Source organism: Salvia miltiorrhiza, chromosome 2, assembly GCF_028751815.1.
Source record: "Salvia miltiorrhiza cultivar Shanhuang (shh) chromosome 2, IMPLAD_Smil_shh, whole genome shotgun sequence".
NCBI lineage: Eukaryota > Viridiplantae > Streptophyta > Magnoliopsida > Lamiales > Lamiaceae > Salvia > Salvia miltiorrhiza.
In genome coordinates this window covers 68,580,897-68,595,016 of record NC_080388.1, presented here as the reverse complement: position 1 = coordinate 68,595,016, position 14,120 = coordinate 68,580,897, and the positions used below count along the sequence as shown (strand labels likewise).

General features: G+C 32.9%; 3 protein-coding genes across 4 annotated transcripts in view; 1 reads left to right on the top strand and 2 right to left on the bottom strand.

The window, feature by feature from the left end:
- LOC131008566 (uncharacterized) overlaps positions 1 to 14,120 on the bottom strand; it is a 590,934-nt gene that overhangs the window by 167,784 nt on the left and 409,030 nt on the right. The gene's annotated exons all lie outside the window — the stretch shown is intronic.
- Positions 4,980 to 9,402, top strand: LOC131008606 (uncharacterized). 2 transcript variants are annotated; one of them, XM_057935540.1, is made up of 5 exons: positions 4,980 to 5,252; positions 6,594 to 6,751; positions 7,070 to 7,156; positions 7,939 to 8,097; positions 8,941 to 9,402. In XM_057935540.1, exons 1-5 carry the CDS (start codon positions 5,117 to 5,119, stop codon positions 9,037 to 9,039), a joined length of 639 nt encoding a protein of 212 aa, XP_057791523.1. In that variant the 5' UTR covers positions 4,980 to 5,116; the 3' UTR covers positions 9,040 to 9,402. The 2 variants fall into 2 exon arrangements, with proteins under 2 accessions (XP_057791523.1, XP_057791522.1); XM_057935539.1 differs by having other exon boundaries at positions 5,008 to 5,252; positions 7,939 to 8,186.
- On the bottom strand, positions 9,752 to 14,100 carry LOC131008598 (surfeit locus protein 1). Its single transcript, XM_057935530.1, has 6 exons — positions 13,679 to 14,100; positions 13,471 to 13,571; positions 12,961 to 13,199; positions 11,807 to 11,978; positions 11,433 to 11,716; positions 9,752 to 10,186 (listed from the first exon to the last, which is right to left on the bottom strand). Exons 1-6 carry the CDS (start codon positions 13,809 to 13,811, stop codon positions 10,117 to 10,119), a joined length of 999 nt encoding a protein of 332 aa, XP_057791513.1. The 5' UTR covers positions 13,812 to 14,100; the 3' UTR covers positions 9,752 to 10,116.

Here is a 14,120-nt window from a genome sequence, read left to right as displayed (position 1 = left end):
CGCAGCGGAAATTAAACTTAGTTTCGCAATAGCCTCGGTTGAGCACGTTGTTGGTCTTAAGTTTCTCTTTGCAGTTATTCAGTATTCAGTTTATCAATTGAAACAACACAAGTAGGAAAGTAAAACTGAAAGCTGTAAACAACACATAGACTTTTACGTGGTTCGGAAAAACCATTTCCTACATCCACGGTCGGTTGATCAGACCAACAATCCACTCCGCAAGTGCTTAACAGGTGCACTGCAAACCAAACCGTGTGCTTGCCGGGTGCACACAACCGTACCACTGAAGAAAACCCTTCTTCAGTACTCACACTTCACTCGTGTCGGATTTCTCTTGCTTAGCACAACCCGCGCTAAGACTCTCAGAGTCAGAGTACCTTTCTGAACTCCGAATCACTCAAACACTCAAATCTTTCTGTATGAAAGGAGGTTTGAACGAGTGCCAACTATACTGCAAAGAACAAGTTCTTTGAAGCAAGTTTGACCTTGGCTTATGGGTAAACAGAGGTTTGCCTAAGGTCTAAGAGAATGTGTGTAATCAGCAGTGACTGATTTTGGCTTTGGAATTCTCTTCTTCGATTCAAGCTTTGGGGAGGTTAAGCTTTAGGCTGAGTAGCGATTTTGGCAGAGCTTCAGCTTATGTCGTTGAATCGGTGAAGATTGAAGTGATCATCGAGCGCTATTTGTAGGAGAACTCTTGAACAGATCCGTTGGCGTAGAACGTCCTCAAGATTTTAGCACAAATGTATATCTTATGCGTATTAAAAGTAAATATTTTTATTAGAGTTTAAGATTTAGTGTTCAAGGTTTAATGTTCAGGGTTTATGGTTTAGTATTCAGGGTTTAAGATTTAGAAAATATAATACTTTATATTAAACGAAGATAAATATTTATATTAACATAAGTATATATTTGTGCCAATAAATGTATATTTTGTATTTATTTAGGGTTTAGTATTCAAGGTTTAGGGTTTAGTATTTAGTGTTTAGGTAATTACAAAATATAGAATGACAGGAAATACCTATAGAAACATAAGTATACCTTTGTACAAAGAAATGTATATACTAGCCTAAATAAAAGTAAATATTTCCATTAGGGTTTAGCATTCAAGGGTTAGGGTCTAGTATTCATTATTTACGGTTTAGTATTCAAAGTTTAGGGTTTAGTATTCACTATTTAGCCCATGTTTGGTTGGGTGTTTTTAGAGGTTAGAAAGGGAATCAAGTAATTGAATCCATTACTTGTTGTTTGGTTTGGGTAATGAGATAATCATTGCCCTTACTTGAGGGTAACCCAATCACCCAATTTGTTACCCTCAAAATAGAGGGGAAACAAAAGAAATGGAATCCCTTACTAATGATTCCTTTTCATTGTTAAACCAAACACTCAATAAAATTAATGGTTATTGTTACCATTCCACTCCGTTATTTGATTCCATTCCCTTTCCATTCCTCTACTTGAACCAAACGAGCACTTAGGGTTTAGTATTCAGTATTCAGGTAATTACAAAATATAGAATAATGGAAATACTTATAGAAACATAAGTATACATTTGTACAAAGAAATGTATATATTAAACTACATAAAAGTAAATATTTCCATTAGGGTTTAGCATTCAAGAATTAGGGTTTAGTATTCATTATTTAGGGTTTAGTATTCAAGGTTTAGGGTTTAGTATTCAGTGTTCAGTTAATTACAAAATATAGAATGACATGAATTACTTATAGAAACATAAGTATACATTTGTACAAAGAAATGTATATATTAAACTACATAAAAGTAAATATTTCCATTAGGGTTTAGTATTCAAGGTTTAAGGTTTAGTATTCAATGTTCAAGTAATTACAAAATATATAGAAACATAAGTATACGTTTGTACAAAGAAATGTATATGTTAGACTACATAAAAGTAAATATTTCCATTAGAGTTTAGCATTCAAGGATTAGGGTTTAGTATTCATTATTTAGGGTTTAGTATTCAAGGTTTAGGGTTTAGTATTCAGTGTTCAGTTAATTACAAAATATAGAATGACAAGAAATACTTATAGAAACATAAGTATACATTTTTACAAAGAAATGTATATGTTAGACTACATAAAAGTAAATATTTCCATTAGGGTTTAGTATTCATTATTTAAGGTTTAGTATTCAAGGTTTAGGGTTTAGTATTCAGTGTTCAGGTAATTACAAAATATAGAATGACATGAAATACTTATATTAACATAAGTATATATTTGTGCTAAGTGCTAACAAATGTATATTTATAAGAACGTTTACTCTTATTTATTTGCTCAAGTAATTGTTTTTATAAGTAAAAGTAATAATTGATGTGAAGAAAAGTAATGGTATTTTCACTCGCTAGAACTTTTGTTCTTAATTAGCTATTTGGTCAAGTAATTATTATCGTAATAAAAAGTAATTATTGTTACAATGAAATGTAATGTTACTGAAATATTACATTTGTTCATGGTAATTGTTACTTTTATTAATGAGAATTTGTACTTTTAGTTATTTGGTGAAATAATTATTATTGAAAGAAAAAAGTAATTATTGATATGTATAAAAAGTGATGTTATTTTTACTTGTTAATTTTATATATTTTGTCAAGTAATCATTGTTGTAAAAAAAAAAAGTAATTGTTGATGTGATGAAAAATAATATTTTAAAAATATTACATTTCTTCATGTCAATAATTACTTTTTATGATAATAATAATTACTTTGAATAACATAGAAATAAATAATATACAAAAAAAACAAGTAATTATTCAAGTAATCATTATCGTACGGTAAAGTAACTTTTGATATGATGAAAAGTAATGCTTCAAAAACATTACTTTTCTTTGACAATAATTACTTTGAAAAAAAAAATACAAACAAATAAAAAAAATATTGTAAAAAAATAAAAAAATAATAAAAAGCCAAAAAAAACTGAAGCAGTTAATAAAAAACATAGATAAAACAGAAAAGAAAAGGAAAGGGGAAAAAAAGGTTAGAGAGAAAAACGCAAAATATATAAAAAAAAATAGAAAAGGAAAAAATAAATAGAAAAGAAAAGGAAAAAAAATAGTGGCAGAGACGGGTTCGAACCCCATACCAATGGGTTGAAAGTGAGAAATCTTACCCATTGCACTAACATCTAATTCTAGTGATTTTATACGGATTATCACATTATTACATTTACAAGCTTTTCGTGTCCGCCCATGCCCAGCCCTGCCCAGTCCGCATACCCGCGCCCCAACTCGATCCGACCCGACCCGACCCGACTCGTCTCATGGTATGAGGTCAACTTCACCCAAGACCAACCCTTTTCTTATAACTCGTGCCACTCCTGCTAGAAAGTTCTTTCTCAATACTCCCTCCGTCCACAAAATAAACTTCCAGTTGGGGTTCGGCACGGAGACTAATAAAGCTGAAAAAGGTGATGTAAATGTGGTGTAAAAGACTAAAATGGTAGTGTTTATGTATTGTGAATTTGTGATTACTTTTACTAATCTTTAACTAGCAATTTGATAATAATAATAATAATAATAATAACAACAACAACAACAACAATAACAATAAAAATAATAAGGATAATAATAATAACAACAACAACAACAATAATAATAATAATAACAACAACAACAATAAAAATAAAAATAATAAGGATAATAAAAAAATAATAATAATAACAACAACAATAACAATAACAATAACAATAATAATAATAAGAATAATAATGAAAATAATAATAAGGATAATAATAATAATACAAATAATAATAATAATAATAATAAAGATAATAATAATAATAATAATAATAGTAATAATAATAATAGTAATAATAATAATAATAATAAGGATAATAATAATAATAATAATAATAATAATAATAATAATAATAAGGATAATAATAATAATAAGAATAATAATAATAATAATAATAATAATAATAATAACAATAACAGTAATAATAATAACAATAACAACAATAATAACAATAATAATAATAACAACAATTTATTATTAAATGCGATTTTATTAAAAGAAAGAAAGAAAAAACCCTTGAAAGCACAAACGGAGCAGACTAAGGGCCGGACCTCATTAAAACCTTTTTACGGAAAACCCAATGGGAAAAACCGTAAAAAGGAAAAAGAGTGCCCGTCTAAAAGAGAGGAGAGAGCGGAAGGGAAAGTTTCCGGAACTCCGGCCTAACCATCGTCCCCAAACAATCCCGGCTCTCTCCCCAAAAAACATAAAGGAGCAAAACATAGAAGGCTGAAGAGCCTTCAAAAAACCGAAACAGAGAAAGCTAAACGGCCGGTTAATAATAATAATAACAACAATAATAACAACAACAACAACAACAATAATAATAATAATAATAATAATAATAATAATAATAATAATAATAATAATAATAACAACAACAACAATAACAATAAAAATAATAAGGATAATAATAATAATAACAACAACCACAATAACAATAAGAATAATAATAATAATAATAAAAAATAATAAGGATAATAATAATAAGGATAATAACAATAATAATAATAATAACAACAATAATAACAATAAAAATAATTAGGATAATAATAATAATAACAATAACAATAATAAGGATAACAATAACAATAACAATAATAATAATAATAATAATAATAATAATAATAATAATAATAATAATAATAATTAGTTTAGAGGAGACTAATTACATAAGTAATGGTTGAATAAAGTGGGCCCAATAGATAAAAATGTAGTAAATTTAAAAGCAAGGAAGGTTATAATTGTCCAAAAAGCAGAGTAGGAGTTTATTTCGTGGACAAATATTTAAGGGCAAATAGAAGTTTATTTCGTGGACGGAGGAAGTATTTTATAGTAATTTTTTTGGTTTAATTTTTTGATTCTCTAATGATGACCGGTTGTGTTTGGCTAGGATAAATATAGCCTAAAAGAGCAAATAATTAAATAAATATGAAAATATTGAGTGTACTCGATTTTTCTCACAGTCTCACTGCTGATAGTTTTGTTTTGCGCCACTTACACAATATTCACTTCAACAAAGAAAACAATAGTAAAAACTCACTTCTCTTTTCTCCACAGATATTTGGCTGAGGAAGATAACAGCAATGGCTTCCACGCCATGTACAAATCTTTATAGCAACAACAACACACTTTGCACAAACAGGTCGATTTTTGTTGTTGGTTTATTAACATGTCCATTTCAGGAACCGAGAACAAGACCTGCTCAGCTTTTCTGCAAAGGTCGGTTCATCGCTACTTTTCTTAATCGCTCTATATTATTTTTATTATTTTAATTGATTTAAAATCCTCTGTTTACTGAGGATGGTGGTGGTTTGATGAATTTCTTGTGGTATTTTGATAGCTTAAATTTTACTTAATACTACTACTTTATTTCATTGCTCTAAGTATCGATTGCTTCGGTAATTGCAACTGTTTCTTCCCTTTAGCTCTGAAGCGCCTGATAGTCAATTTTTTCTAAGAATAGCAGTTAATATGGGTAATACTGTGCTGACGAAGGATGAGTGGATGACTGAATCTTGTGGTTTTTTGGATAAATTCTGTTCAGTAAAGTAGCAGCACGCTAAGAAATGTGATAAATACTGGCTGTTGATTCTTAAAGATTGAGGCTTGAAAAACCTGACTTGAATTGTGCGTTAGGGGTCCTTGCCCTCAACCGAATCTGTTTTCTTCGAGATGTATATTCTGTAGTGAAAATGCTCCAATTTTGTCTTCTTTGTGCTTAACACATCATATCTAACTTGGAACTCCAGTGCGGAGAATTGCATGTAAGTCTATCAAAAGACATGCATACTAGGGTGTGGATGGAACTCAGAAAGAAGAGAAAGGGGAAAGCCTTTGCTCATAATCAAAGAGCTTCATATGCTTCATTACCAAATGCATGGCAAATAACCCCAAGGGAGAAACACCAGAGTGGGAAAAAGAGTATTGTTAGTGCTACCAGTGAAGCTTGACTCACAATGAATAGCTTATGTGGTTTTTGCTATCCTTGAGCATCTGTGAGATGATAGAAATGCAAACTCGGAATAAGATTGCTAGGACAAAGGTTGGATAAAGGGAAAGATATAATAAAGGAGGAGCTCATAGAGATACAATCTACCACTGAATTTGCATGGTTGATAAAATGTATGATTGAGTGTTTTTTATCTCAAGAGTAGGATTTCTCCAATCCTACCCTTTCAATAGGATATGAATCAAGCAAAATTAGCTTAAATGATTGAAATAATCAAGGGCCTTGGGATATTCCAAAGTTTCAATCCATTAAAGTAAACAAATGATTAACTTTACTATTTTTAGCTATCAAGGATAATCCTCAAAAGTAAACGCCCCCTGAGAGTATTGCTCTCAACATAAAGAAAAAAGATACTCAAATATCAGGTTACTCTGGCTTTATAACTGTACTTAAATAATGTCTGTCACACTTAGCATAAAGTTTATTTTGCTTTATAAGCACGGTGTGCATGACTATTAATTTGATAAAACAGTTCCATTGATTTCTTGGCAGTTTCAGTGCTATGTTTACTTATTGTTCAGTTTGAATTCAAATGTCCGATGTATTTGCAGAAAGGATCTGTTCTCAAAACTTCTCACATGGACTTTCACCTTGCCTGAAGAGATCTTCTTTTTCCTCAATGTCGAAGAAATTAATTTCTACAATCCCCAGATGCAGTGGTTCTTCAAACTCAAGTGGTGATAAGGATGAAACCTCAAACTCTGAGAAGGCATGTCTAGACACCATGGATTGAAGTTTTACTGCTGTCTATCTTCTGCAAATTCTTTATATATAAGATTTTCTCAGTCCATAATTTTCTCCAGACCCTATTTTTCAGCATAGAGCATGGTATTTCCGTGAGAGATTCAGTTTGATTGATGAAAATTTTCCTGCAGAAATTGCACATACAATAGAGAAAGCATCAATAATTGAGTCAGGTTACTTAGAGGTCTAATGGAAATGATAAATGGTGTGGCTAAGAAATCATCTTAATGGTTTATTTTGGGAAATATCATGTCAGTAAATCTATTATCTGTTCCTACTGCAGACACCTTTTGGATATTCAAGGAAGGATGTTATACTCATAGGAGTTGGGCTTACTGCTGCTGGCATTGGCTTGAAAAGTGGATTGGAGGTAACCTAGGTTATATCTGAAATTGTTCATTGTGTCATCCTATTCTCAATAAGATCTCTTTCTACATACTCTACCAAATGTTCATTAAGTAGTCAAAGTACAATAGTCTAGCCCATTAAAAAAAACCCGCAAGTTCTACTCAAGGTTACAACAATACAGAGCCCATAAACTTGGGGTATCATATAATTGAAGATGTAAATAAAGAATGCAATATAATTCCAATAGGAAACGAGTACAAGAAATCCTAACTAATGAAAATAACTACTGAGATTATCATGTAGATATGCAGTGCTAAGATTTCTATCAATCCTTTCTCAGCCTTCATCATTTCACCCCAATTGTCTAAATACTTCCCTTTGTAAAGTAATCATGATGATAGCAATGCAAAAGGTGCGACTCACGAGGCTTAAAAACAATTAAACAGCTCCAACCATGATAAGTGATGCAATTTTGATTGTCTTTCAACAATTAGTAACAGGAGTTCACTGATAAATTGCGTTGAAGAACTCCTAAAGCTTGAATAAAGAGTTCCAAGCTTGACCAGTGATTGTCAAGAATCTATTAGTATTCAACTGGCTATCACACTAACTCTGCCTCCCCATTTTAAATCTTGATTTTCTTGAACTCCTTGTGCATCTGACAAAGTGAGATGTCGGGTATCCTTCTTTATTTTTTATTGTATAAGCTACAAGTAGGTAGAATAAAAAAATTGATTATATAAATTTTGTCAAAGAGAGCTTGATATTAGTATAATTCATTGTCTCTTCTTGAAATCTGTGCAGTATATTGGAGTTGATCCCTTACAGGCTGGCAATGTTGTTCAGTTAGTTCTGGTCTTAGGTCTTACAATAGGATGGATTTCAACATATATCTTCAGAGTCTCAAACAAGGAAATGACATATGCCCAACAGCTACGTGACTATGAGGACAAAGTCATGCAGGTGAAGTTATATCAACACACTAAGTTCTTTTTGTTTTTGGTGTCCCATCAATTTTCATTCTTTATGACTATGAAGACAAAGTCATGCAGGTGAAGTTATATAAACTCATTTAGTTTTTTTTGTTTTGGTGTCCCATCAATTTTCATTCTCTACTTTCTGGCCAAGAATCAACCAAATATTCAAATTTCATCATCTCCTTCAAAATCAAGTTCAACTTTTCCTTTTGATTGAAAATTTTCTTTGGCGACATGAATGATCTGAGTAATATCAAGCACAAATAGATGGTTTAGAGATCTGTCTGAGAACTGTTGAACAAAGAATAATTGGAAGTGGGCCAAGTGGCAAAGGTTGATGATGTTTAAATTATGATACCATGACAAAAGTAGGTCTTCTAATTTTTTAATTAATGTATTGTTTGGAGATATGGACAGTACGCAACAAACTTTCATAATTGATAGAAAGAACAATGCAATTCCCTCTTCTTATCTTCAGATGAAATGAATGACCAGCTGAAGATTCTACCAAAGAATTTCGTTTCTCTATTGTTATTTGCTAATATTTCATACGCCCCCTAAATTTATGCATTTATTTCCTCTTTGGTACGCCTCCCAAATATATGCACTTTCTATTAAGACCCGTGTCAAAAGATTTCCAGCATAATTTTAGGGGACGGAAAGAGAAAGAGTATTTCTTATGCATCACTATGAGTTTCTTATGATACCCAAGGACTCTTAAAGATCTTTTCATTTTGTTTTTATTTGGTATTTTGGTGTAGAACTTGAAGTTCCCAAAAATTTTAGGTTTCGTAGCATGAGCCTAAATATTGGTTTCTTGTGCAAACAGAAAAGATTGGAGACTCTAACAGAGGCAGAGATAGAAGCATTGCTTGAACAGGTTGAGGAAGAAAAGCAGCGGTTGGCAGGGGGCGAGCAAGTGAAATAGTTGTACCATGAAGTGTATATGTAGATATGAAAATAGAAGCAGTCAAGCAGAGCACCATGAAACCTCTTCAAAGTGAAACTGCTGTACAAAGTCATCTTCATGAGCAGAAGCTCACACAATCTCACATGCTTAATCCTCACGTAGAGTTAAACTGAAAATTATTCGTACCAGATGGGTCTTCTTGATGTATACAAAGCTTCGGAAATCTCTGATAAGTTGTTGAAATATCATACTACTGTGCTTTAGTATATCATTCATGATATGTAGTATGTTGAGATTATTGTGATAGTCTGCATTTCTTGTACTGGTGAAGGACCTCTATTGATTTTGTATACTTTCAAATGTCATTTGAAGTTCCCTCCACTTTGGCAAAACGCCACAAAAGTGTAATTATTCCATTTTTATCTCACAAGTTTCTTCGAAAAACACACTTAGGCAAGTGGTGTTGCATTTTTAACACATGAAATTAGCTCCAACGGCAGATTTGAAATTAAGAAAAATCAAGTACTAATTTGCAATTTCTCATAGGTTAGGATATCTTTTATAAAAACAAAACTTAAATCAAGATGGAAACTATGATAAAATAAAATCTGTTTGGAATCCACAATTAGGAAACCAAGACGAGTTCATAATCAATCAAATGCATCTGATGTTTAAGTACTTTGAAAATAATTTAATAGATTTAAACCAACAACAAGTGAGTCATTTGAAATACTACTAAATCATCTAATCGTTGAAATCAAATGTCTTGAATGCAATCAACTGAAAATTTAGCAGCAAACTAGCTGTTTTGTCAGATTGGACTATTTCTAATCAAGAAGTTATGGCAATACACCAATCCGAGCTCGAGAAATAGGAACTTATCAAAAGAATCAAAACTAATAGTGATAAAGACTCGAAACGTACATGGCAAAGCTTTTACCAATCAATTATCAATGGAAACAAAATTTGCAACTTAATCCTGCGGGAGCTTTATCACCAATTTGCTGCTTCTCAAATTTATTTAATCAATTCCAGCAAGTACAAAACACCATTTGCAGAGGTTTGAGGGTACGGACAACAATGAAATATGGAGCGCTATCTTCTGCTCTTTCTTGGCTTAAGTCTCTGAATAGCCATGAAAGTTACTGCAGCTGAAAGAGTGTACCTGCACGAGGCTTCTATATTAGGATGATAGATATAGTGAAGCAGTCATTCAACAGCAGTTGCATACCGTAGCAAGCTAAATCCAGCAAAAAAATATTTATTATATGAACTTCAGAGACACATTTCGTTCTTTCTTTTTATTCTTATTCTTCCATTCCATATCACCTACAAATAAATTTCTATTTGAACTTCAGAGACGTATTCCGTTCTTTCATTTTATTCCTATTCTTCCACTGACCATATTAAGATGCATGATAATCAGGACAAAAAAAGAAGCAATAAGGGAGGTGTTGCAAGAGGCAGCATGAATTAACAGGAAAAGGAATAGGGAGTGTCATAACACTCATACACCAAAAAGAAGAATTTTTGGTACGATGAAGCGTAGCAGGAACGTTGCGAATTTGATGTGGAAATACATGTGTAGAAATGAGTAATTCAATGCTATCTATGTAAGCTCAAATTTTCCATTTCCTTTGTTTCAGCCTCAAAGCGACATTGTTTAAACTTAACGTGATATTAAAAAATTTCATTTTTACACATGTATTTCCACTTCAAATTACGTGATATTAAAAAAGTTCATTTTTACACAAGTACTGAAGGCATAGATTTGCATAGTTTCATGTAGTTTGGGTATTAATTGGTCATAGTTGACAGTACAAGATAGAATTGAAAAAAGGGGGGAAATTTAGGATATATGAATACTTGGCCATTTCCATGCAACAAATACAGATGTGTGTAGGAAGCAATTAACTTCATTATATGACAACATATTTTTCCATATAACACAACTAATATGATTAAACTTCACCAACTGAAAAAGTTTCTCAAACCCAAGGAGAATTTAGACTTATGTACAAAATTAAATTGCTTGTTCTCCTTCATTTGTCAAAAACTTCTATTTAACTTCTACTACTTCACAAATTTTGCAACTCTTTTTCTACAATAAAGCACTTCTTCAAGGCTGAACATTACCTCAATTTGTAGGCTTAAATATATATCACCAAGACTAGCTAAAAAGTACTTGTACAAACAGATTTCATTAGACACAAAACATGGTGAAAACAAGCTATGAACTGAGTTTGGCAAACATTAAAAGAGTTGCATACTGACTGACTATATTCAAAACAAGTGAGCAAGATACTAAAAGGACGTTCAACCAAAGCTAATGAAAGACACTCTTCATGATGCAGAAGAAAGATATTGATCCACATGCAGATATTAGTAAATAGAAGAGGGGTGGTAAATACCATGTGAATACGTAATTAAGATGGTCCTGCGGCATCCTAGAGGTTCGAATTAGCATATTATGATCCTTTTGTATGGGATATGGACTTCTGGGATTAATATGTTCATTGATCTCTTCAATATAGAGTGTTCTTTCTGGAAGTCCACAAGCACGAGCAAGTGCTGGAACATCCACATAAAACCACTGGGCGGCATTAGGATCATTTGAGGGAACAAAATTACTCGGCTTCTCACTGCCACGTATAACACCAATGACTTCAACAGGGATGACAGATGGAACATGCTCCTATCAGATTAAATATATATTAATGTGATACACAGACATAGCCCAACGACATTGATAAAAATTGAAGGAAGTGTAATTACAACTTACTACCTCAAGACCTTTACGCTTAGCAGACCACAAATGTCGCCAGGAAGTTGTAGAACTCTCTTGAGTTGAGGTGGGCGTGCTACTCATCGGAGGTTCATCTTCTAAAGAATCTAAAGCCTTGTCCCTCCAACTCCGCGGAACCCATCCTCTATTTACCAGTATAGGCGACTGTACACTGCAAAAGGTTTTACTAGATGCTAAAAAAGCATAGTGAACACATCAAAGAACAACTGATAATCATCATATAATCATGAACACATAGGCAATGCTAGTGATCATTCAGGGAGAGCATATTCTGGTAGTGGGAACAGAAAATGTCTAGATAATGACCCTTGTTCTGTGAATATATTACAAAATATGAAGGGATGTACTTTTGCAGATACTTTCAATTACAAATAATGGTATTGATATCATTAAGGAGAGACATTTCCAAACCTCGATGTACCATAGATGTTATTATGTTATAGTTAGTGAGAGTATCGCAGAGTATATATTTGTGTAAATAATATAACAACACACTGGGCCACTGGCACTTGGAAAAATTAAACTCCATAAACGAAAGTAACAAACCGATCTCCTTTTGGGAGAATGAAAATGAGTTTGGATAGTGAAACCAAACAAACTGCAAAATTATGTGACTTAGATTTTTTTTGTCATCACTGTTCTTTAGAACAATAAAAATGAAGATCAAGGTAGAAGAACAAAAAGACTAGGCCGTTTTCTATGAAAGGATATGGATTATGGAGTACAAAAAAGCATTAGCAGCACATATAATTCTGCAGTAAAAACTTTCCCTTCTCATGTTTTAATGTGTTGTCTATCTAAGAAGAAAGGAAATGATGTCTCTACTGTGAAGCATGGATACAATTGTACAACAGAAGACAAAGTTATTTGCCATTTATAATACTGAAACTACTCCAGATCCCTTAAAATGCTCAAGTTCAGAACTGAAAATCATGGATACAATTGTACAACAGAAGACCAACTTATTTGCCATTTAGATACTAAAACTACTCCAGATGCCTTAAAATGCTCAAGTTCAGAACTGAAAATCAGTTACCTTCAAATTCAGATGTTGTTAAATAATTCAGCGAATGAGAGTGTCTGCGCAAACAGTATTTCAGATCCTTTTCTGCAAATTGAAAAAATGGTCGTACCTTTCAGGATCACCAGGGACTGGAATAAGAGGAGTTATTACATAGTATCCGTTTTCAGTCACACCAGAAATGCTCCTGGAACGTGGGCCTACGTAGATAGACTTCTTTTCATCAAAAACCCCTTTGCACTGCACTTTCCTAAACTCCAGTGAATCCGTGCTCGAAGTAGAAGCCACAATCTCATTGCCCTTAAGAGGTTCAATTGCAAGTCTACTCTGCCTGTAATCAAGCAACTTTATCTGTACAAGGAAACCAAAATAACTAAAAGAAGACCTGTAGCAGATTTCACAAGACAAGCTAATTGCAACTCAAAATCCATGATCATGATATTCATTGCCTTCATTACAGCCAAACATTTGCATCATACAGTAAAAATTATGACTATTTTGAACAAGACAACAGCCACAATAGTTACAGAATTAGCGTCATCTACAGAAGAAGAAATACTCAAAGAGAGAACCACATAGAGATTGGTTGGGAAAGAAAACACATTCAAACAAAGCAATTAACCTTGTCTTGTCTTCTGAAGATTTGCCAAGTGCCAAGGCCAAAAGTGATGGCTCCCGGTATGAAAAGCAACAGCTTTGACCATGTCGACCTGCCAATTTCCTCTGAAATACATATAAATCAAGGAGAATGTCTCCCCGAATAAGTCATTTTGACAAAATGGTAATGTTGTAGCAAAATTGCAGAACATAAAGAAAAAATGTAGTACAACCTTGGTCTTTTTGAGGAAGAGTGGAGAAGGCAGCTGCAGACGTCGAGATTAGGGATGAGTGTGGGAGCCTCTTTGACGGGATTGCGTGAGCTACGCGCTGCCGAAGATTCCTACAGATGGAAGCCGCTGACATGTCGGAGATGGTGCGGCTAACATCAAGGTTTCTAACACCTTTCGAGGGTTTTTTGCTACTCCAGAGCGTGCTCCTAACTGTAGAACCTTTCAAGAGGCGCTATGACCTGTCAGCGTGCGACGGTGGACGGCGGTGCAGTGGCGGTGCGGCGGAATGGGTAATGGCCGATTTTGAGAGTTATTCACTAATTATTTAGTAATGTGATTTACCCCTCCAATATCCCTCAAAATTCCTACTCATTTGATCTTCCTTGTCATAATTCAATAATTCACTTTTTAAAATGAAATCAATATACAAGAAATATTCTCA